Genomic DNA, 25,832 nt, shown 5'->3' on the forward strand with positions numbered 1-25,832 from the left:
TAAACTATCCCTTTAAAGCCGAAGTGCACTCTTTAAAATAAAGGTGCTTCACGATGCCATAGAAGAACCTTTTTGTCTAAAAGTTCCATAAAGAACCTTTAACATCTGAAGAACCCTTCTGTTTCACAAAAGGTTCTTCAGATTATAAAAAGGTAAGAATGAGATGATTCTTTAAAGAACCTTTGACTGAATGGTTTTAAGAGTGTGTGTCATTTCTGCACAACTAATTGTAAAAATAACAGCTGTTTCCAACAAGTTTTCTTAAAACTGTCGGCCATTGTCCAGCCAAACAGGCATTTCTACCCCAAACTTATGCCATTGGTTGAAGCAGAAGTTGCCATGTCGGACTGCTCAAACAGATAGAGCAATATTGAAGTAGCCAGTGTTTGCACTTTTCGGAAAAATGAGCTTACTTAAAGTAGCCTCTGCATTTTAAACAAGCAGGAGACGGTATATTTTAACTCTGAAACCACTAGACACATCATCGAATTTATCACTGTTTGCCTGTTTTCCCAATTCAGTCTTTTTGTGAGCTTTATATTAAACCACTGACCGCATATTGGCCACACATTTATAAAAATATCAAAATGTTGCATTTTAAGTGTTGGGTGAGTGGATGAGCTCTGAATGTAGCCTTTTACTGGATGGGGGAATTTGAGTCTAATTATACTGCCTGGGCACTTGAACAAGAACAGACAAAATCTAGTCTTTCTTCTCTTTGCAGACTGTGATTACATTGGCTATAGAGTATTTGACTGGTTTACTGTTTACAAAGGAGTGCTCAGTTTTGATGTGACCCAGTCCAGTGGGTTGGAGTGGGCTGGAATTAAAGAAAAGAATGAATAACACACTTGTTTGCCTGGACGGCTGTCCTTGCTGTGTGCCATGAATTTCTTTAAAAGCTTTTACCATCTTTCCTACTTTCCCTTTTTGAGGAACTCTGAGCGTATCTGGGCTCTGATTCAGCCGTTTAGCACCAGCGACAGTCGTCTGGGACTCAGCCATGGCAGCTGCAAGAGGACGTACAGATCTACAGGTACGCTGAGATGTCTAGAAGCCGTTGGTATTTCTTTGGGGGCTGCGACATTGCATTCCTCATTTTCTTTCCCTTGCTCTCTGTTCTGCTCCGTCCTCACATAGGGGTGCAGAATGTTGTGTATTTAGAGGAAGGTAATCATGTAGTTCTCTCTCTTCTGAAGCTGAGCATCACTCAAAGAATCCATCAAATATCAATTAGTGATAGACTGCAAAGACCGACTGAACCTTTAATGTACCTGATGATCAACACGACATGCACCTACCAGACTATTACTGGGGTCAGGAGGATTGTCGCAAACCTCTGACAGCCATGGCTTCTCAGAGAGAGAATTACAACACTGGGAAAGCTGGGAATTGTTTATATTTTCAGTAAAAATGAGTCTCTTTCTTGAAGCACAATTCTGAAAAAGTTTCTATTTCTGGCAATGTGATATTTTTAGATGGCTCATAATATCAGATGACTGAAACAAGTGATTCTGAATTGTTTCTTATAGGATTTTTAAAAGGTTTTAGAACAAAATAATTTAGGTACAAATACAGCTTGAAGTTCACAGGTACTTTTATTACAGTTCACCCAAAAATGAAAAATCTGTCATCTGTCATTTACTTACCCATAAATCATTACAAACCTGTATGACTTTCTTCTGTGGAACACAAAAGAAGATATTATGGGGGAAAAAACTGTAATGTTTTTTTCATACAGTGAATATCGGCAGGTTCATATTCTTAAAAATAAATAAAGTACACCACCATTCAAAGGTTTTGGGTCAGTAATATTTTTTTAAAATTAAGATATCTTATGCTCACCAAGGCTGCATTTATTGGATGAAAAATACAGTTAAAAAGGTACTATTTTTGAATATTATTAATTTTTTTAAATAATTGTTTTCTATTTTTATTTATTTTAAAATGTAATTTATGACAAAGCTGAATTTTCATCATCATTACTCTAGTTTCCAGTGTCACATGATCCTTCAGAAATCATAACATATATTAAAACACCACCATCATCATCATCATCATCATCATCATCATTATTATTATTATTATTATTATTATTATTATAAAAAACAGTTGTGCTGCTCCATATTTTTCTGGAAACTGTGATACATTGTTTTTCAGGATTCTTTGATGAATGAGTTTATGTAATAATATAAATATAAATCTTTTGTAAATGTATAAATGCCTTAACTGTCACTTTTGAACAATTTAATGCATCCTTGCTCAATAAAACTATTTATTTATTTTAAAAAAAAATTACTGATCCAACTTTTGAACAATAGAGTATATTTTTGCGTTCTGCAGTGAACTTTCCCTCTAAGGTTTTATTCAATGACTTTTTTAGACGTGCTTCTGTTATTAGTGGCATATATTAAATTCCACTTCCTAGGGACAGATTCCTGCAGGATTTGTTTGTCATAGGACTATCCTTGCTCTTCACATGCCTCACATCCATCTTGCTAAGTATGTGCCAGTAAATGTCCAAATGTCCTATCTACTGACTTGTTAATTTTTTAACAACATTATATTATTAACTTTAATAACCCATGGCCAGAGCAGCAAAGACAGAAATTAGTTATGAAACTAAGGTCTCAGTGCGGTCACTTGCAGCAGAACGACACACCATCATGTGTCCGAGAAGCGCAGCTCGCCGGGTCTCCAGCCTAATCCACAGTCCTGACAGTAAGTTTAGGATCCCATTTCCTCAGGATTACACAGCACTCACAGGCAGGGCAGTTGGAGTACTATATAATATTACAGAGCACATTGATCCCTGTGAAAATTATTGCCAGATAACGCACTGATTAAAACAGGGGCCATGGGGGTTCAACGGATGTAAAACGGTTTAAGGGGTTCGTCTAACCTCGGATATGTGCATTACTGGTATGAGATAACAGATATTACTCAGTTTTACCCTAGGGTTGAAAAGAAGTCATGTCACTTACATGAACGTTACATGGTTTAGAGATTTAGGCCTAACTTTAGGCTATTTTTTTTTTTGCCAGAGCAATTTATATCGAATTCTTTCCCGAGATTCTCTCCAGTCTTTTCTTGTATTCTCCACTGAAACATTTGGAGTGTCTTTGTGAAGTACAGCATGATGACTGGCATTTCTGGGAATTGGCTACTACTCTTTGACCTGATGGCACCTTGGTGCCACTTCATCCAGGCTCTATAGTGGGCAGTAGCACCTGATCTGGCATCTCTCACACTAGTGTCACACATTTGAAGGCAACACAGCCACGTGTTGAATGCATTTCCTTCAACTTTGTGTCATTTTGTGCTTTTTCCCTTCATGACTGGGAGTGTCTCAGAAGGGTGCGTGTGGAATTCATATTGAATTTCCGTGGAAATCCAAGCGACGTATAGATCTTTCTGGCCTGCAGGCCTGGATCATGTCCCATGATGCAGTGCTGCTGTTGCAGTAACAATAACAGCTAATACTCAAATGCACCCTGGAATGCTGAGAGATTTAAGTGTTTCCAGATGGGGGATGAAACACAGATTTGCACAGTTATGCTGTCATCTATGAAGGGGTCCTGTAAACATTTAAGTGCACTCACATGATGAGACGTAAAAGTGACCTTTTTAAAATTTTTGCAGCAGCTTTAGTGATTTTGAAGCTTATAGAATGAGGGCATGAGATCATGATGTTTACAACGAAGGCCAAACATGTGTTATGTAAGTGCATTAAACAGGGTTATTGGTAATTAGGTTTGTTTGCTCTAATAATAACAGTGTTTAATGTTTAACTCTCCTCCTCTGGTTACAGTCGTCTGTCGGCTGGATGTTTGGTCACTGTGGTGACAGTTGGATGCAGATGTCTATAGTTTCTGTGTAGATTAACACAAAATCCCCATTGTTTTTATGAAGACATCTAGTAGGAGAAATAATATGAGAAATTAAGGGTTTTCCCCTTTCAATTTCACGGTTTCCAAAAAAAGGCTTGTTGAATAATATCTTTAAATAATACTTTACTGTATATTATGATAAGCACAATGGATCTTGTATTAAAGTAAGAAATAGTTTGTGAATTATCCAATTCCCAGTCATAAAACGGACTGGAAAAGCTGCCCATGCAAGCATTAGGTAATTTGTGTCTGGACATTGTCAGACCCATTCATTCTAGGACAGTTACTCACAAAAACTCTTTAGGTAGTTAATGGTTAGTTCCCATGATGAAAAGCTGTAATAGAAAGAGACATCTTTCTTTACAGATTTTTCCGTTTTTGGAAGTGAAAAAGGACAAGTCATATTAGAATTTACAGTGAAAATCTACAGTGAAAAAAAATGAAATTCCCAGAAGAGTTGATACCTCACATTTGACTTTTTATTTGTATTTATTGATTTATTTTTTTAGTAATACAATATATTAGTAATTGCCATGCCGCTCTCTCATTACCACCTGTGTTTTTAGTGATTGTCAGTATGTGTGTGTGTGTGTGTGTGTGTGTGTGTATATATAGATAAGCACAATGGATCTTGTATTAAAGTAAGAAATAGTTTGTGAATTATCCAATTCCCAGTCATAAAACGGACTGGAAAAGCTGCCCATGCAAGCATTAGGTAATTTGTGTCTGGACATTGTCAGACCCATTCATTCTAGGATATATATATCCATAAAGCCTAAAAATGTTGCTACCATAGTTTTTACAGTATGGTTTTTTCTTAATTATAAGAGGCAAATTTGTTGTCTTTTTTATTTGTTTGTTTTTTGTTTGAAAAATGGAGTAGCCATGTCTTGTCTAGATGCTTTTTTGGAGAAGGAAGGATGGAAATGGTCAAATATTTACACATGAATGTGTTTGAGTTAGCAGTTGCCTTTTAAGTAGCCTTTTTGTGTAATTGACATTACTGTTACACTTTATACGAAGCATGCATGTTTATCCTTTTTAACATTTAAAAGAGAGAAGGATGAAATATTTATACTTTAGAGTAAATGTCGTCATAGATCTGTATGATTTGTGTTTTCCTGTGTAGCTTACTCTGATACTGACAGTCGTGTCAGATAATGCAAGCTTTTCTAACTGCTCAGTCTGTCATTCACGTCTTTTTTCAAGAGCTTCCCTCCTTCAAGTGAGGCAACTCTTCATACCACTGGAATCCAACCAGACCCTCGCTGACTGACATGATTAACCGAGTCAGACGTTTTCACATTTTTCATCTTTAAAACACCCACACAGTAGTGGGAATTTTTGGTGTATGTCAGCGAGGTGATGCATATGCAGTATATACGTTGGCATTGTGACCCAACAGGCCACGATGTGCTCTGGATTCAAGGCTGATGGGGTCTTCAGAGGTCAGAGCAATCAGAGTGAGATATGTGCATATCCCCTCACCTGTGGGACAGGGGAATGGGGCCTCTTTCACAGGGGCCTCTCGGTGAGAGGCCTCACATGTTGCACCGACCTGTGAACACATCCGTGAGCCCCCCACAGCTCTTTGATAGAATGGTTAAAAAGTAACAACTGAAAGAAAATTGAAACTGGCACGGTTCTGCTGTTGCCGTGTTTCTAGAGAATGTTTGTTTAAAGTTATCGACTGACACTACAGCCGTAAATGAGTGAATAATGTCTAACCGGAGGCTGCGATATTGTCACGTCTGTGATGAAACACCTTGAAGTTTTTGATTTAGTGTCCCAGTGACAACATGATTATTTACACTTAAAAATTTATAAATGTCAAAGCAAGATTAAAAGATCAAGGCAAGTGGCATTTTTCAAAACATTGAACAAAAATATGCCTTTAAATATAATGTAATAATATAATATAATATAATATACAGTTTTAATATAACATATGTGACCATGGACTACAAAATCAGTCACACGGGTATATTTGTAGCAATAGCCAACAATACATTGTATTGGTCATAATTATAGATTTTTTTCTTTTATGCCAAAAATCATTAGGATATTAAGTAAAGATATGAAGATCCATGAAGATATTTTGTAAGTTTCAAACCATTTTTGATTAGTGATATGCATTGCTAAGGACTTCATTTGGACAACTTTAAAGGCGTTTTTTTTTTTTTTTGCACCTTCAGATTCCAGATTTTCAAATAATTGTATCTCGGCCAAATATTGTCCTATCCTAACAAACCTATGAACAAAATTATTTATTCAGCTTTCAGATTATGTATTATTCAAAATACAAAATTGTATTGTATTTAATTAAAAAAAACAAAATACAAATTTGACCCTTTGTGGTTCAGGGTCACATATTATAACTACTAGAACTATTGAGCATGGGCACATTAAATTGATCAAACATGACTTTTAAACTTGTTACAAAAACGGATATTTCAAAAATAATTTATTAAAAATGCTGTTCTTTTGAACTTTCAGTTTAAAAATATGAACTCTTAGGAATCCTGAAAAAAATGTATCATAGTTTCCACAAAAATATTAAGCAGCTCAACTGTTTTCCCTGATAATAATAAGAAATAAGCACCCAGTTAGCATATTAGAATGATTTCTGAAGGATCATGTGACACTGAACACTAGAGTAATGATGCTGCAAATTCAGCTTTGCATAAATGTTCATTTAAAATATATTTTTATAGAAAACTGTAATAATATTACAGATTTTTACAGCATTTTTAACCACAAAAAAATAAATAAAATAAATATATTACCAAAAAATCTAAATTATTTATTTTGATACTTTATGGGTGTCAAACATTAGGGAAACATACCTATAGTTAACATGATGAATACCTGTATGAACTTTTCAAACATGTGAATCGGTAACTTAAGTGTCCAGATAGTTGTCTATAAGCCACTCTTGCTGTGTGTTTAGGTTCATTGTCTTGTTGGAAGGTAAACCTTCTGCCCAGTCTGAGGTTCTGAATGCTCTGGACTGGGTTTTCATTAAGGCTATCTCTATATTTTGCTGTGCTGAGCTTTCCTTCTACTCTAACGAGTCCCTCAGTCCCTGCCGCTGAAAAACTAATTTTTTTTTTGCAAATTCCAAGTGTGTTTTCATGTATCTTAACTGAGGAGAGGATTGAGTCTTGCCACACCGCCAAAAAGCCCAGATCGGTGGAGTGTTGCAGTGATGTTTGTCCTTCTGTAAGTTTCTCCCATCTGCATATATGATCATGGAGCTCAAATAGAGTAACCATCAGCTTCTTGGTCACCAGTCTAACCAAGGCCCTTCTCCATCAATTGCTCAGTTTGGCCAGGAGGCCAGCTCTTGGAAGAGTCCTGGTAGTTTCAAACTTCTTCCATTAAGGGTAATAGAGACTATATAAATGCTTCTATGACCCTTTAATGAAGCAGATTTTTTTTCTGAACTCTTCCCCAGATGTGTGGCTTGATGTAATCCTGTCTCTAAGCTCTACAGGCAGTTCTTTTGACCTCAGGGCTTGGTTTTTTTTCCCTCTGCTATGCATTTTCAGCTGTTTGACCTTTATTGAGAGGTGTGTGCCTTTCCAAATCATACTCATTCAATTGAATAAGCCACAGGTTAACTTCACTTGAAGTGTAGTAACATCTACAAGCAATATGAATGCTCCTGAGCTGAATTTCAACTGTCCCAGATAAGGGTATGAATACTGGAAATGGAATCATTTAAGTTTTTTATTTTTAATACATTTGCAAAGATGTTTTTTTTGCTTTACCATTATGGTGTATGGAGTGAAGATTGATGTGGAAAAAAGGTGATTTAAAGCAGTTTAACATAAGGCAGCAACATAACAAAAGGTGAAAAAAAATGAAGGGGTATGAATTTTTAATATAATATATATATTGCATATTGCTTATTAGAGTATTGCACTGTTAGCTTAGCAATACTTTAATTATAATATCTTATTTTTATTATTCTCATAATAATGAAAGGTATTTTTCAGCAGGATGATATATACAGTGTTATTCATATATTTTGTTTTGCTTTAAAATGTTTTACTTTAATTATAATATCTTATTTTTATTATTATCTCATAATAATGAAAATTTATTTTTTGAGCAGGATAATATGCACAGTGTTATACATATATTTTGTTTTTCTTATTGCATTAATGCATTAACTAATAATAATAATAAAAAAATTTTAACAAGAATTTTTTCCGACAGGATGCTATATAATAATATATAATAAAATAACAACTATGAACTAATTTACCAAAAAAAAACGGTGTGTGTGTGTGTGTGTGTGTGTGTGTGTCTGAATACTTAGGACCATGTGATATTTCAGTTTTTCTTTTTTAATAAATCTGCAAAAATGTCAACAATTCTGTGTTTTTCTGTCAATATGGTGTGCTGTGTGTACATTAATGAGGAAAAAAAATTTACTTAAATGATTTTAGCAAATGGCTGCAATATAACAAAGAGTGAAAAATTTAAGGGGGTCTGAATACTTTCCGTACCCACTGTATATATATATAATTATTATTAAAAAAAAAAAATTTTAAAGCAACATTTGAAACTAAAATGTCACTTTAGTGAAACAAATGTAAGGCAAACCTCTGAGCAATGCAATTTTGCTCTGAGCAGTTTCTCCCTCTCTGAACAGTTTTATTGAGCTGCTTGTTCCCCTGCAGGACAAAGTTGGTCCTGCATGAGACCATGAACACCCCGGTGGAAGAATCTCAGACACTACATGGCCTTCAGAGTGGGATGAGTCATCACAGCCGCATAAATCTGAAGTCAGCCTGCCCCAGAGATTCTTCTCAGCACACACACACACACACACACACACACACATGCAGATAATAAAACCTAATGCGTCTTTCAGCCACTTGTCATTTGACAAACTGGACGTTCCACTGTAATATGACACCAGAGCTTTGTGCCATGGGCCATAACTCCCATGATGCTTCTACACACACACACACACACACACACACACACACACAGAAAGGCCTGTCTCCCTCTAGCTGTTTGTTAACTCACTGACCAGCAGAGCAGGAATTTGCACTCGCGTTTCTAACAGTTTGAACTGTATTCGGTATGAAAGACATTCCAGCTCATATGACTACAGCAGCCAAGACTAAAGCTGTCAGCCGTTTCGGTGCTTTCCAGAGCTGCAGCTGCCCAATCCAGGCCATTTCGATGCCCTGCCCTGCCCATACCAACACTACCCCAACCGCACCCCTCCGTACACCCACACATTCACACGTCCTCTAACTTTAGAGTGTGTTAACCTAAAGACACAATTTAAGCGCACTGGTATAATCATACAGTAACACGATGTATAAATCTGAGTGACTTCGAGGTCAGTCTGAAAGAGCAAAATGCCTGCAGTATAATCAGCTATCATTTTCAATGCGCTATAAATTTCCTTGAAAATATCTGATGCCCTCTTTTATGCTTACAGGCCAGTGATGGTAATGAGAGAATCGTGGAAATTGTTCACAAGTGGGAAAAATGGGTTGGTCTCGCTGCAAATGTGCAGTTTTATCTTATGGCTTGTTGCTAGGATGGGAATACAAATATGTAGCATTGGATACAGTTCAAATCAAGCATAGAAGATTTGTCATAGAGGAATATGAGTTTATCAGAGAAATGTCAAATGTGTGGGCATGTGTTTGGACTACATCCAGTTACTGAGCTACATTATTGCTAAACCATAAATACCAAAAAGTGCATGAAAAATGTGTAAAAAAAAAAAAAATAAGACAATATATTTAATGATCAATTTAAATATATTTAATTAAGTGAAAATAAAAGTTATAAGTAAAGTAAAATAAAAATAAAATAATAAAAATTTATATATTTAATGAATATTTAAATGTAATAAATACATGTATGAATATTGTAATTAATAAATGTATAATATATATAAAGTTACTGAGGGACGTCCCTGAATGTCCCCAAAGAAAGGTTTGGTCAGATTTAACTCTTTTGGGGACAGTTTTGCCCCCAAACTATAGTTAAAGGGTTAGTTCACCCAAAAATGAAAATTAGGCTGCGTTTTACTCACCCCCGAGGCATCCTAGGTGTACATGACTTTCTTCTTTCAGACAAATCCAGTCGGAGTTATATTACAAATTGTCTTTGATATTTCAAGCTGTTTAATGTCACTCAGCGGGTGTTGCATTGCTTCAGTCCAAAAGAACTAAAATAAAAATCGCCCATCCATAAAAAAAAGTGTCTCACACGGCTCCGGGGGTTGAACAAAGGCCTTCTGTAGCAAATCAATGCATTTTTGTGAGAAAAATATCCATATTCAAAACATAATAATCACTTTAATGTAGCTTGCGTTGTACACAGTTGTACACAGAAGCAGTTCCGGGCTGATGAGCTATGAGTTCAGCGTTGTGCATGCGCCGGTGAGTGTCGTGAAAACCAACGTTAGTTTACAGGAGCAAAGGAAGCAAAGTTTCCTTACTTTAGCAAAGGAAAACCAGTCTCCTCTTGGCTTATATCGAAATCCTCTGACATTCTTCTTTACAAAACTCGTTTTGTTCTTCTAATTCTTGACCGCAGTTTTGTTTTGGTCTCTCCGCTGCGCTTCCACGTGCGTCACTTCTGAGCGGTGCATGCGCAAAGCCGACCTCATACGTCATTCCCCCAGAACTGCTTCTGTTTACAACAGTGAGCGCAAGCTAGATTCTAGATGGAGTCTATGGCAATGCAACTCCCGCTGAGTGGCATTAAACAGCTTGAAAGATCAAAGACAATTTTTAATATAACTGACTGGATTCGTCTGAAAGAAGAAAGTCATATACACCTAGGATGCCTCGGGGGTGAGTAAAACGCAGCCTAATTTTCATTTTTGGGTGAACTAACCCTTTAAGTCCACACACACATTCCCAAACCGCTCTCATCATGTAGTCACTCACTCCAGTGACAGCCCACCAGGGCACCGGATCTGATCATTTACTCGTCCTTGTGTCACTACAGGAAATATAAAGAATGTTTGGTGGGTTCATGGGAAAGCAAAGGTAGGAATTTTATCCTGAAGCTTAAAGTGTCAAATAAACATTTCCTGTTGTCTAACTCCTCACACACTGGTATGACAGGGTCAGGGATGATATGATTATGAATTCTTTAAGAGCAGCGTCTCCCTTGGGCTCCGTTATGACTTTGCACAGTCTTGTACTTTGCCAAACAGGGTGTGTGTGTGTGTGTGTGTTATGCTACCCAAAAGATGAGTTTATTGCTCAGAGGTTGCTTTTCCATCTCATGGAGGTCTCATTTGTGTCTTTGCCTCAAATATAAAAACAAAGGTTATTTATTGGAGTCTATGGTTCCAAGAAGAACCTTTAACACCTATGGATGTTCTTCAAAGGTTCTTATTAATGTAATTTATGCTTAATCATATTCATAAAATTTATACAAGCTGATATACACATTTCAAATGTACAGTTCTTCTCATCTTTGGGGGGAAAAACAGACCAAAAAATACTGATGACTCATCCTGCACTCACTCGTTTTGTCCAATCAAATGCTTTCTAAAATGAAAATGTCCCTCCCCCTGTTGCCAACTATATCTGACTACCCATATTAAATGGCAAATCATGTTGATGCCTGTGATGTACATGCAAGCTGTTGACATGTCCTTCTTTATATCCCACCCCAATTAACTGTTTAGGAAAGCTCTTTTCTCCTATGGGTACAGTAAACCTATAACGCTATAATTTCTTTCATGATGGCTAGAGGCAGGATGTCACCAAAGCTTATGAGTGAAAACAAAGACTCAAAGTCTAACAGAAAACACATTTCCAACATCTCAGACCCCCTGCAGAAATGAAAAATTAGTCAGTTTGTAGTCAGAGAGAGAGAGTGAGGGGTATTGTGGGTGGATAAATGTTTGCCTTCGTGTGTGTGTGTGTGTGTGTGTGAACTTATAGATAGAGAGAAGAGAAACTGGGGTTTTCTTCATCAGATGTCTCATGTGGTGTCTAACAGTGGATTTGTTGAGCCACCACCTCAAAAGAAGAACCAAGTTTTTTTTTATTCACCATTTCTGTATCTAAATCAGCTGTTTTCTCAGCCTCTATTTAGCCACAGCCACATGACACATTCAAATGAAGTCAACCACACAGTTAATACACAAAGCCCTTCCTCTGCCTGTGTGAAAACAGCACACTGGTTCCCAACCTTCCAATTGAGCACGATAGCAGCAGCAGTGACACACTGAGTCACAGTGCCAGGAAGTCAGCGCGAGTGAGTCTGTTTGTGAGCAAATTACTCAGTGAGCTTAAATAGTTTTTTATAGTTTCACAGTGTCGTTTTAGAGATACAGTATATAAGAAAGTACAAATCTGAATTGTTTTGCTCAGATATTTTAATCTATAGCCATATAATAATAATAATAATAATAATTATTATTTAGTTGTTGTTTTATTATTATTATTATTATTATTAATTATTAGTAGATGTTGTAAATGTACTATAGAAATAAAGTTTGTATTGTATAATAATAATAATGTTATAATTTGTTATAATTATTTGTTTATTTCATATATATTTCTTTTTCACATTTGTACATTTGTTTTTACAGTAACAGCAACAATGATTAAAATTCAAATAATTAATTATGAATAAAATAAATTAAAAATAAATACACACATAAATAAATAAATAAATAGATGTTGATAATAATAATAACAATAATAATTATAAGTAATTATAAATAAAAAATAAATAAATAAAAAATAAACCCATACATAAAATATATAAATTATGATGGTTACAATAACAGCAATAACTATTCATATTAAAAAAAATTTTTTTAATTATAAATAAAATAAATGAAAAATAAATACACACATAAAATAATAATAATAAGTAATTATAAGTATATTATTAGTAATTCTATATTATATTTATGTAATATAATTTATATTATAAGTAATTATAAATAAATAAATAAATGAAAAATAAATCCATAAGTAAAATATATAAGTGATGATGATGATATTACTACTACTATTAATAGTAGCTGTTACAGTTATGCATTTATTTATTTATTATAACAATTATAAATAAATAATTTATTATTATTATTTATTTTGTTATTTCTTATTTATATATAAAATGTGTTTATTATATACATATATTTATAATTGTTTTATCATTATGTTCCATCGTCATTCTATATTTAAATATATATCATTATTTTATTATTATTAATACAATTTATGTATTATAATTATTTATTTTATTATTATTCACTTTACATTTTTGTGATCATGTGAATGTTGTGGCATGGGTGTGTGTGTGTGTGAGGTCACAGGGTTCATGGGGAGTGACAGCTGCTGTGGGCGGGGCAGGGGCGTGTCCCATCACATCCCCTCCGCCTCCACTTTACCCTTGTTTGATATGAAGTGAAGATGTTCCAGTGTTTATAGCAACTGTCATCATAAACATAGCATGACCCTCTTCACATCCAAACAGCCCACAATACGCCCCACGGATAACTTCATTTAGACACCGAAAATAAATCTGTTATTGCACAAATGCAGACACACTGTCAGTGATAAAGGGCCCAGTTTTATTGGTTTATACAGACTGAAACTGTCCATGTGCAGTCTGTTAAACACGCTCTCACAAGCACTTATTTTCTCAACGGGGGAATAAACAACAGCTTGATGGTCAGGCACAGATTTATACTATTCTGAAGCGATAAACTTCAAGGCCTTCATTGTTTTTTTGTAAATCAGTTACTAAGAAGAAACTATGCTATACTACAATATAGGCTTCTAGTATACACTATAAACGAAAAGTATATGGAAAATTTCATTTTAGACATTATATCTTTCGTCTTGTGTTTCGGTCCTGAATGAATCAATGTGTTTAAATGAATCAGGTGATGATTCATAAAATCAAGTCACATGTCGCCACCTACTGGTTACAGAGTAACTTGTAGCAAGAATTAAGATGCACCACTTTTTTTTCTCTCATTTATTCTGCGCTTCAAATCTTGCACCTTTCTCATCTTGCGTCTTACATTTAGTTTTTCCAATAAAATAATTTGTCAAATAAGGCAAGTACTTCAAAGGCTGCCTAAACAAACTTGAACAGGGCAATATAAATGTAAAATATTGACTCTCTCAGATTTTTATGAGACATCTTAAAATGTCTGTAATGCTTTAAGCAAACAATGTTGTATTGCTCCATGTGTTTTTTTGTCCCCTACAGTTGCTGGGGAACTGAGGTTTACTCTATCTAAAATTCCCAGAATACCCTGGGCCTCCTCTCATTTATTCTGCGCTTCAAATCTTGCACCTTTCTCATCTTGCGTCTTACATTTAGTTTTTCCAATAAAATAATTAGTCAAATAAGGCAAGTACTTCAAAGGCTGCCTAAACAAACTTGAACAGGGCAATATAAATGTAAAATATTGACTCTCTCAGATTTTTATGAGACATCTTAAAATGTCTGTAATGCTTTAAGCAAACAATGTTGTATTGCTCCATGTGTTTTTTTGTCCCCTACAGTTGCTGGGGAACTGAGGTTTACTCTATCTAAAATTCCCAGAATACCCTGGGCCTCTACTGACCTGTCAACACATTCCTAAAGCTCCATTCACTCTCTAATTGGCTAGGACGTCAATGCATCCTGCTCCTGATTGGCTCACCTCTGAAAGCTCTGAGGCAACATATAACTTTACCGACTCTGTTTACACAAATCCCCGGATGCTGTGGCAACAGTGATGGCGAATGTTACAATGCAGCGAGTGCCTTAAAGTTCTGACATATTCTTATGTAACTGCATGTGTGTTGATTGATTTGGACATTTCTTTATATTACTCACTCAGATTTAGGGCCTAGAAATAGGAGGTCAAAGGTCATGCTATACATATGAACTCACTTGGAAACATTGTCAGGGTGTCCAACAGGAAGGACGTCTGTGTTGTATAGATGTTTAAAGGCCAAATGGTAAAGTCAGCACTTTAGATTTCACTGGTTTGCCGCAGGTCAGTGAGTACAGTAGCTTTCATATCAGTCGAAACCAGTTCTAAATCCTTCATCACGTTATCCCAGAAAAAAAAGCCTTGTAGTCATAAAATCGTACAATATTATCATCGTAACAAGAAACCCGTAGAGACAAAAAGACCTTTGTTTTACAGCACACCCCATTCCACAATATAGAGGAAAGGGCTTTTATGAGAATCTTTCATAACTTATAATGCCTTTGGGGAAAACATCGTTCCAATGCTTCCATTGTTTTACAAGTTTGAAATGAACAGGATTATGTCATTGTAAGTAAACAGAACTTACTCTCAGTTCATGGGATGGAGCTTCTGGTTTAAAAGGTGAGTGGCTGATAACTTGAAAACGAATGGATGAAAGAAAGGAAATAGAGGGCGAGATGGATCTGACCGAGCGGCATTTCCTGACTTCAAAATGATACTTAAGTCACAGGCTAAACTAAGAATGACGAGAGTTGGTCAGTTTCCCACAACATAAATCTGCTGGGTCAGTGCTGGTGTCCTCATTTAGTTGTTTTTTCTTTCTCTCTTTTTAAGAGTTTCTTAAGAGAAATTTGAAATAATAAAACTAGCTTTTTTTTATTTCTGTGTGGTTGATAAGGTGTGTTTTTTTGGGGCATGTTTCTATGTGGTTCCATTGCATTATAAGATAAAATGTATGCACCAGGGTTATTTTCTGAAACCATTAAAAAAAGCATTTTCATTACTTATGAAAATAAAAAATATATTTCATTTCAGCTACCTGCCAAGGCAACACTTCAAATTTGTATTCATTTTAGGTTAAAGTGCTAAACTAAGCAAAACTAAATAAATTAAAACTAATAATAAAAAAATACAATACAGATTTTTTTTTTTACTATACATAATGCAGAAACATATTGTCTTTAAAAAAACATCCCAATAAAATAATAAAAACGACAAAAATGCAACAAAAGTTCTGACATTTTAATTACAATTGAAGTGAAAGTAATAAAATATCAAACTAAAATCTTACCAAATTGGTTTTCTTTTTTTATGCGAGGGTCATAATAAAACATTTATTTGTCTTATTTTTTCAAATGCGTTCATGTATATATTTTATTGTTTTACTTTCGATTTGAACACATCGTGAATCCATCAAAAAATATAAAATATTAGATATTTAACACTAGGATCATAACATGCTAAATATTATTGTAAATTTTGTTAATTATAGCTGTATTTTTTTTTTTACCACAGTTTAACAGTGTCTAAGAAAAACTTGAAATGAAAGATAACAGAATAAAATAAATGTCTGACGTGTCATTTACAGGATGTTTTCTCTTTTTTATGTATCATTTACAGGATTTTTCAAATTATGAAATGTATGAAAATATTATTTACTTAATTATTATACACATTAAGTGTGTGTGTGTGTGTGTGTGTGTGTGTGTGGTCCTGGTAAACCATGCGTTATGGGCCACAAAGATGGCAATATCCAAAATCCTTGTCTTTGTGGGGACATTTTTTGGTCCTCATGAAGAAACAAGCTTATGAACCATACAGAATTCAGTTTTTTGAAAATCTAAAAATGCAAAAAGATTTTTGTGAGGGGGTAGGTATAGTTGTAGGGCGATAGAAAAAATACAGTTTGTATAAAAACAATTACGCCTATGGAATGCCATAAAGCATGGAAACCCAACATGCGTGTGTGTGTGTGTGTGTGTGTGTGTGAGTAAGTGTTTTTCTCTTTTCTGTGGTGAGCGAGGTGTTTTCAGAGCAGTATAGGGGGTTTGTATGTTTACATCCACCCTCCTCCTCTGTATCTGCACGTGCTGTGGGATGTGGTTTGCCCAGAAAAGAGGAGTAAAAAGAAAATGGAGCAAAAACTGTTATTCATTTGAGTGCACCCTCCTCGCCCATTCCCATTTGCTATTGGACGAGAGAGCAGCCAATGAGTGGGTGGGGAGGTGGACTTCCTGTGGGCCAGCGACACGGGCCCCACATGTAAAATATTCCTGACCTCTCCCATGGTGTTTATTTTAAAAAGAAAAAAGGAAAGCGTTCCCCATCATTAAGGAAAACAGTGAGCCTGTGCGTGTGGTATTTGGATGCTTGCCTGGTCTTAGTTTTACTGCGCCGTGATTGGTGGAGAGGATTCCGTTTTTTTGTTTTTTTTTTGCAAAACAGGCTCTTCTTATGTCACATCACATGTATGAAACATGTATGTTTGGACAGTGTGAATGACAGCAGACGCACACCACAACACTGTGTTCTGATGTAGATAAGACGTCTGCTGGTGTGGGCGAGTGTTGGGACACTCCATTGATCTTCTATCTGTAGGGTCACATGTATGTAGATGCCATCTCTCTCAACCTACATGTCTCTAACAGGTCCTGTAGACGGTGATAAGGGCATGTTAAGAGAACCAAGATCAAAAAGAAGAATCACGAAACACAGGAAATGAAGCAAAAGTATTGAATTGAATTTGAGATTGAGTAGAAAGGTTTCAAGGGCTCTGGATAGATAAGAAATATAGCTGCAGAAAAGGATTTGGATGCATTGGGGTTGAGAACCAAAAATCGACATGTTACATTACTGTTTATATATAAGTAGACTGCATATTAGTCTTATTCCTGTAATGTACTAATTTTAAGGAGATGTATTGGAAATTATATATTTATTTTTTCATAAAGTTACATATTTCTTAAGTTATTAACATTTAAAAAATAGTTTTTATAATGATTATTTTTAGTAATTATTTTTTTTATAAAAAAACACAACAACATTAACGACATCAACAAAAGCAACAACAGCAATAATAATAATGTAAAAACTTTACAAAGATGATTATGTAAAAGGACATCTAGCGCCCCCAGGTGGTTTCTATAAAAAGAAAGCTGCAGATTGAAAAATTAATAGTGAAATGCTGCCATCTATTGGTAGATGGGTAATTTAGGTTGTCAGTTTCAGTACTTCATTTCTACATACGTCGGTGCATTAATTTAATATTGACAAACTCCATCAAATATTCATATTGTTTTGTAGTGCATTTCAAAAAGAAGCCATAAATATTATGTTGGCCAATTGCCAACATCAAACATTCATGTAGAAAACTTTTTATACAGTTATATTTACATTACATGCATAATTAAATTACAATATTAATATTCCATTCAATATTCCGTTTAAAGATTTTGATGTATTTTATGTCAATTATATAAATAGGTATTTTATACTTTTTAATATTTTTGCGCATGAAATTATTTATGTGTGTGTAGAAAATGTTAAAATGTGTGTGTTTGTCCTGATTGGAACAGAGAGAGTGGAAGAAAAAAGTAGGATTAATTATAGAACAAAATCTTCTCAGTAGTTTTGACATTTAAATGGGTTCATTTAGCTTTTTCCCATTTGCACTGAGAACTTCTCTCTGGCTTTGAAGGATCTTATCTGACAGAGTACAGATGATGCTGGAAACCACTGATATTTCTTCTAAAGATGAGGGCAGATGACCTCTTGTTTTCCTCCACTGAAAATATTCTAGCACACTGTTGGTGAATTAATGCATCTGAAATAAGTATGCATGAGTCTGAAAATATTCTTTTATACGTTCGACCCAACAGATGCATCACAATACTTTGCCACATGTGCCAACAGAAGCTACACATATGTATACCATAAAAGGTGCATTTAATGCTAATTACAATAGCAGAAAAATATTACATTTAATTTCAAATGTAATTTAATTTGATTTGATTAAATATGAATTTATGAATTTTCTCTCTGTCAGCCTGCAGAACCTCTCAACATGAATCATTATGCCACTAAGAAGAGTGTGGCAGAGAGCCTGCTGGATGTGGCGCTGCTGATGGCAAACGCCTCTCAGCTGAAAGCCGTCCTGGAGCAGGGCCCCGAGTTCAAGTACTACCTCACTGTCATCGTCCTCATCGCCGCGTCTCTCTTCTTCCAAGTGCTCGCAGGGGCTCTCTTTGTCCACATGGGTGAGAGTGAAATCCATCGTGCATCATGCACAATACCTGTAAGGATGTTTTATATTTAGTTCTTTCTTTTCATACAATCTTCCCTTCTCAGCACGCAAAAACCTCAATGACGAGGCCAATCAGAGGAAGCTGGACATAATAAACAATGTGGCCACTGTGCTGGTGTTCCTCACCGTCATCATCAACATCTTCATCACCGCTTTTGGAGTGCAGAAGACAGGTCTCTATCCTAAGCAGTAAACTGTCTGTAAGATACAGGTGGTACAGAAAATAAAAATCAATGTTGAATATGCATGCCACAGCATAATGAGCAAACTGACTGTTTCTTTCATGTTGTTTGGTTTTAGGGTCTCAGTAATGGTCATTCTTCAGGCCGGTCCAATCATGAAAGACTTCCTTCTGGCTTTGATATTTGTTATACTATAAAGACACATAGTTATTTTATGGTCTTTTTTTATTTTTCATTTATTTCTACAGAGGGCATTATATTAAAGGGTCTACAACATACATTTATCATAGACTGTCTAATGATTTATATTACCTAGAGGCAAAACTATAATCAAATAACACAAATTCATCATCTGATATGTGTTGTACACTTCATACTGTCCCAACTATTCATAAACGTTTATTATAAAATACTTAACTGTTTACTATCCAGTTTAATGTATTTAAATGATCTCTGGCACATTTTCTGTAAAAAATGGCTTTGTCCCCATAAAACGTGTGTGTGTGTGTGTGTGTGTGTGTGTGTGTGAGAGAGAGAGTGTGTGTGTGCTATACAGTACACAACGATCACGTGGGTTGCTTGACCTAAAGGAAGATCTCTACTGACCTTTACTATATATATGTGTCATAGAAACAGACAAATGGAAATAAGTAATGAAAAAAAAAAACATAAATCCCTTTCAAGTTTTAAATGTAAATTAAATTTGACTTGTGGACTTACCTACAGTAACTAAAGCATTAATAATAATAATAAGAGATCAACACCAGAAAATATATTTCAGGTATTAATGGGATGCAAATGGAATTGGTTTGAAAATGCTTTCAGTAAGAATGATGATTTAACTTCCTTACAAAGCTGATCTGATAATCACATAGTTAAAGCAATGAGACTAGAGCCTCATTTTATTAAATGTTCTTGGTTAAGGGAACTGAACACCCTGAACCTGATCAATGCGGTTTGGGTCTGTGAGTCCTGTTCCTGCAGTCATGCTTCAGTTACACAAGCAAGAGATATCATTCAAACCCCAAATTACACCCAGAAGACCAATGCTGGAGGAGGTCTCCATCGTGTTGGTATACAGCTCCAGTCTCCAGTGCTGAACATATAGAGAATATCTGAAGATGTGATGATGGGTAAATCTGAACAGAATGGATGTTGTTAAGTCTGTTGACATTTACATTGAATCATTACCAGATTCTTTAAATCCACAACAACTGTCAAAATGAAAAACATCACCAGCAAGTCACTAATATAATTATTGTAACTGTTAAGGATTGAAAGGATTAAAAGAGTGAAAGAGTTTAAGAGTAAAATAAATCTTTAGCACTATCAAATGATTTGTAATATTATTATATTATGGTATCATAGAATAGTAATGGTATCATAGAAATAAAAATTGAAAATAATAAATATAGTTGTCATGTCAAGAAATAAAAAAATATTTTTTTCTTTGTTACTGAAGTGTAAATAGTGTGTGTGTGTGTGAGTGTGTGTGTGTATATATTTGCAGTTCAGCTGATAAAAATGATCACTACACTACACTAGAGGTCACTAATCAATCAAATATAAAAAAATAAATATAAAAAATAAATTTAAATATATATGTAAACTCACTTGCATAAAAGATCAAATATTTATAAAAAAAAAATATATATATATATATTATTGTAACTGTTAAGGATTGAAAGGATTAAAAGAGTGAAAGAGTTTAAGAGTAAAATAAATCTTTAGCACTATCAAATGATTTGTAATATTATTATATTATGGTATCATAGAATAGTAATGGTATCATAGAAATAAAAATTGAAAATAATAAATATAGTTGTCATGTCAAGAAATACAAAATTATTTTTTTCTTTGTTACTGAAGTGTAAATAGTGTGTGTGTGTGTGTGTGTGTGTATATTTGCAGTTCAGCTGATAAAAATGATCACTACACTACACTAGAGGTCACTAATCAATCAAATATAAAAAAATAAATATAAAAAATAAATTTAAATATATATGTAAACTCACTTGCATAAAAGATCAAATATTTATAAAAAAAAAATATATATATATATATACTGTATATGTGCAATTTGGCTGAAAAAAATAATTATAAATAATTCATATTCTGGACTACAGGTCACTAATCAAACAAATATAAATAAAATGTAAAAAAATTATATAATTATTTATGTGAACTCACTTGTATAAAAGATCAACTATTTCTTGAAAAAAAATGCAAGCATAAATATAAATGTATAAAATATAAATATGATACATATATATACAAATATATAGTATACATATTTTATATACAAAATATGTATATATATATATATATATATAATACAGTGGGGCAAATAAGTATTTGATACACTGCTGATTTTTCAAGTTTTCCCACTTACAAAGAATGGAGAGATCTGTAATTTTCATCGTAGGTACACCTCAACTGTGAGAGACAGAGTTAAAAAAAAAATCCAGAAAATCACATTGTATGATTTTTAAATAATTAATTTCCATTTTATTGCATGAAATAAGTATTTGATCACCTACCAACCAGCAAGAATTCTAGCTCTCACAGACCTGTTAGTTTGTCTTTAAGAAGCCCTCCTATCCTCCACTCATTACCTGTATTAATTGCACCTGTTTGAACTTGTTACCTGTTATATATATTGGTGTGTGTGTGTATATATATTTGCAGTTCAGCTGATAAAAATGATCACTACACTACACTACAGGTCACTAATCAATCAAATATAAAAAAAATAAATATAAATATATATGTAAACTCACTTGCATAAAAGATCACATATTTATATATATATATATAAAAAATAAATAAATATATATAAATGTGTGTGTGTGTGTGTGTATATATATATAAATATGTGTATATAAAGGAAAGAAAGGAAGGAAGAAAGAAAGAAAGGACAAGCTGCTCCACTTGAAGCTCAGTGTATATATGCTCTGTATGTGGTGCCTCCTCAAACAAGAGGTGCAGAAGCGCTCGTGCACGTCACGGCGGTCATGGAGGCCAGTGTGGGGCGCGCGCATCCCGGTTCGTTACGTCACTTGAAGCGCCCTGACTCGTAGCTCTGGCAAAGAGAGGAAGAAGACGACAGAAGTACTCTAAAACAGGGCTTTCCCCGCCGTTATCAGCTCTCAAAGTGATAACAGCCCGTCTACAACAATAGATACAGGCACAGCCATCTCACCAAACCGGACTAACCTCTTGTGGAAGAAGGTAAGGAGCTTTTGAAAGTGATTTTCCTCAGCTGAAGAGTCTGAACTGCTCGGACACAGCCCATTGATAGTGTATGTGGAGATATATCTGTTTACTGCACACTAACGGTCTACATACGTCCGTATGCGCCCAGACAAACTAGAGGGAAGGTAAATAAAACTGATATTTCACACTACGCGCACTAGAGACCGTTCAAATGAAACGCTGTTGCGCCAGCAAGCAATGGAGGAACAGGAGGAGGGGAAAAAGAAGAAAAACACACACATATTCCGTGTTAGAGAGGTGTCTCGTTCCAGTGGCGAGTTTATGATTCGACATAGACGGCTATAGTGAGACAATCTGGACACTATTGTGTGGTAAAAACCGCTGCGAATCCGTCCAAAGCTTCAGCCCAGGCGGTGTCAAGCTTCTTCAAGAGGAAGCCCTGTGACTACATGTGCATTTCAGACTTTCATTCCTGATTTCTTAGCTTATTTCCCCACGTAGAACAGATTTAAAGCGTCCGCGAGGCGGTTACTAAGTATCTCCTCACTCTCTGTGACGTCAGCATTACAAAATATCCCTTCTTTAGAACAAACACAAAGTATCTCATTCAATAATGAGTTGTTTATTATTGAGCAAAACAACCCCTCAAACACGACAGTTTTGTTTAAAAGCAGATGATGTTGTTATAGGACCCTGCCTGCAGGTAGTTCCATCAAGTGTTGTTCCCGACTGACTCTCGTTTAGAATCATTTGATTGGCTCCTCTGTGAAGGCTCCAAGAGCCCCTCCCTTATTTTTAACCACAGTGTTTAATATAGCATAATATATATTATTATACTTATTTTTACTGTAATATTCAATATTGATGTTAAATGTAACTCTTATTCCTTCATAATGTGACGTTTTTTTACAATTCAGTTTTTATTAGCTCATTAATTGCATGGAATATTTATTTATATATAATCAATTAAAAATAATTTGTAATTAAACGTTTTTGTCTGAAATGTGGACCTTCTTTGTTGATGCTGGTTGTAAATTACAGTGCAAAATAAAACCTGACATCCTCTTTTATTCATATGGATGTTAGGGGTGTTCACGTGTTATGAATATTAGAGATATCAGTCATATGTCTAGTGATCCAACAGGTGTCTCGCACATCAGTGCTTTGGTTCAGTACTGTTTTGTGTTGTTGATCCTTGTTTATGGAAGCCTGTGGTTGTTTTGTTCCCCCTTGTCTAATCACATGACATATCACACGTTTTGCTGTGAATTTTGTCGATAGAATAGACCAACAGTGATTTGATAACCATGCTGAGGAAGTACTTTTTTGCTTTCTCGGTTGTGTGGATCTCAGCAGGTTTCTCCAGTTGCAACATTAGGTCTATATGTTCAGGCTGCTGGATCAATCCTGTGTACCTGTGCTTGTCAGGGTTTGACTGGGCTGCTTGTGTCAGGAAGCTGGAATTGAGGTCTTTCTGACATAGAAGGATTACTGTAATGTCAAGCCGACCTGGTGTGAACTCATACACAAACAAACATGTTTGACTAGCATTTTTTTTTTAAATGAACAAATACCGAAATCTATATCTGTAGAGCAGGGTGACTGATGACGGATCACATATTTATTTATTTTAATTGTATTTTTAAATGAATTTGTGTATTATTTATATTACTTATTTGTGACCCTGGACCACAAAACCAGTCATAAGGGTCAATTTTTCTGAAAGAAAGCTGAATAAATAAGCTTTCCATTGATGCATGGTTTGTTATGATAGCGCAATATTTGGCCGAGATACAACTATTTGAAAATCTGGAATCTGAGGGTGCAAAAAATCTAAATATTGAGGAAATCGCCTTTAACGTTGTCCAAATGAAGTTCTTAGCAATGCATATTACTAATCAAAAATTAAGTTTTATTATATTTACAGTAGGAAATTTACAAAATATCTTCATGGAACTTGATCTTTACTTAATATCCTAATGATTTTTGGCATAAAAGAAAAATCTATAGTTTTGACCCATACAATGTATTTTTGGCTATTGCTACAAATATACCCAAGCGACTTAAGACTGGTTTTGTGCTCCAGGGTCACATTTTTATTTAAATAAACTACATCTATTATGCACTTTATTAAACTTTATTTAAATAATAGCAGAAAAGATTTACTTAAAATTTAAATTGAAAACACAGTTGAAAACATAAAATGTTTACTATCCATCAACAAGGTTGTCAGTAGATTTTGGAAAGCCGGAAACCTCAAAATGGCCAAAAATCAGGTCAAAATATTGTATTAATCTATCATAAATTTTGAAGGGGTACATATCTTCAGCATGCAGGGAAATGCTTCTGGCCACCAGGGTTTTTGTCTGTATCTTCTCAGACCTGGAACTGATTTGACACATGTGCTGTCTGTTCGGTGATGAGGGTGACTGAATTACTGCAAAGAAGATCTAAGCACTGCCTAAAACCATTTGTTCGGTTTTTTAGTAGAGAAAAATGTTAAGTGGCAAAAGCATAGATGTTTGTTTGAATAAATTGAGACGTATTATCAAGATAAATCGCTGAGATTAGGGTGTATATGATTGACATGTCTCCTCTTTTGTAAGATCTGGCCAGGTCTTCATTTTTATTTCACCTCTGGAGGGTGTATAAATGCAGGGAGGTGAGTGATTCTTAGACTCTGAGACATGCAGGAAAGTTGATCGTGTACCAGCATGCTTTCATTTCTCAAGGAGAAGGTGTTGCTCTGTTGGTGGTTTGAAACCTATGAAAAATGTATTTTTACTTTTGGATATGTGGATGTGTTATGCAATCTGGTGTGTTAAGAGAAACACTTTTTTGAAATGGCGAAGCCATGGTGGGATGCAGAATAGGTTTTAAGGGTGCATCTGGATTTTAAGTCCTTAATGCCTCATAATGTAATGCTTGTAACCTGTTTTTAGTTAAGATGTAAATGCTTAATTTTTTACTAGATTAATACATTTTTTTTTAATTTTTATTTTACTTTTTTGATTTATCAGTTGATATTAGATATTTATTAGATATTTCCTCTATTTTTACACTTAGATTGGCATTTGTCGTAGTCTATAAAACTTAAGTTAATCTTTATAAACATTAATAATTTAATAATGTTTGTAAATGTAATTATTATCAAATCTGAAAAAAATAAAATCCATTTTTAATACTGCATATTATTGTTTTAATGTCTAAATTCACTTGTTTTTTAAAAAAATGAGATTTTTTAATTATTATTAATTTTAATATATCGGTTAAGCATTAACAATTAAATATCTAATATCAAATTATATATATAAAAAAATTAGATCAATCATTTTATATACTACAAGTGAATTTAGGCATCACAGCATTATAATGTAAAAAATGAAAAACTGGTATTCATTTTCAAATTTTAAGTGTAAAAATGTGAATGCTCATTTCCTATACTTTTACAATTAAGTATGTAATATAATTTCATATATTTTTTAGATGTTTTGATTGTTTTTGCC

At 34.5% G+C, this 25,832-nt stretch overlaps 2 protein-coding genes across 3 annotated transcripts in view; both read left to right on the plus strand.

Annotated features, from left to right (window-relative positions):
- The first annotated feature begins 909 nt into the window (after positions 1 to 909).
- On the plus strand, positions 910 to 19,455 carry LOC107584020 (ninjurin-2-like). Of its 2 annotated transcripts, none has more exons than XM_016270422.1 (4): positions 910 to 1,036; positions 18,671 to 18,881; positions 18,973 to 19,139; positions 19,229 to 19,455. In XM_016270422.1, exons 1-3 carry the CDS (start codon positions 1,004 to 1,006, stop codon positions 19,119 to 19,121), a joined length of 393 nt encoding a protein of 130 aa, XP_016125908.1. In that variant the 5' UTR covers positions 910 to 1,003; the 3' UTR covers positions 19,122 to 19,139; positions 19,229 to 19,455. The 2 variants fall into 2 exon arrangements, with proteins under 2 accessions (XP_016125908.1, XP_016125909.1); XM_016270423.1 differs by having other exon boundaries at positions 18,973 to 19,101.
- Positions 19,456 to 22,100: 2,645 nt separating this feature from the next.
- The window catches only part of LOC107584049 (ELKS/Rab6-interacting/CAST family member 1-like), a 198,789-nt gene continuing 195,057 nt past the window's right edge, over positions 22,101 to 25,832 (plus strand). The window contains exon 1 of the mRNA XM_016270453.1: positions 22,101 to 22,341. The gene's annotated coding sequence lies outside the window, so the exon portion shown is untranslated. The remainder of the gene's footprint in view (positions 22,342 to 25,832) is intronic.

This window comes from Sinocyclocheilus grahami, unplaced genomic scaffold (assembly GCF_001515645.1).
Source record: "Sinocyclocheilus grahami isolate Dianchi unplaced genomic scaffold, SAMN03320097.WGS_v1.1 scaffold56.1, whole genome shotgun sequence".
Lineage (NCBI taxonomy): Eukaryota > Metazoa > Chordata > Actinopteri > Cypriniformes > Cyprinidae > Sinocyclocheilus > Sinocyclocheilus grahami.

Excerpts from the sequence above, each read along its gene's own strand:
- LOC107584020 (XM_016270422.1), top strand. The coding sequence starts at position 1,004 with ATGGCAGCTGCAAGAGGACGTACAGATCTACAG. Across the intron at positions 1,037-18,670 it reads GAGGACGTACAGATCTACAG|CCTGCAGAACCTCTCAACAT; the intron begins GTACGCTGAGAT and ends TCTCTCTGTCAG. Across the intron at positions 18,882-18,972 it reads GGCTCTCTTTGTCCACATGG|CACGCAAAAACCTCAATGAC; the intron begins GTGAGAGTGAAA and ends TTCCCTTCTCAG.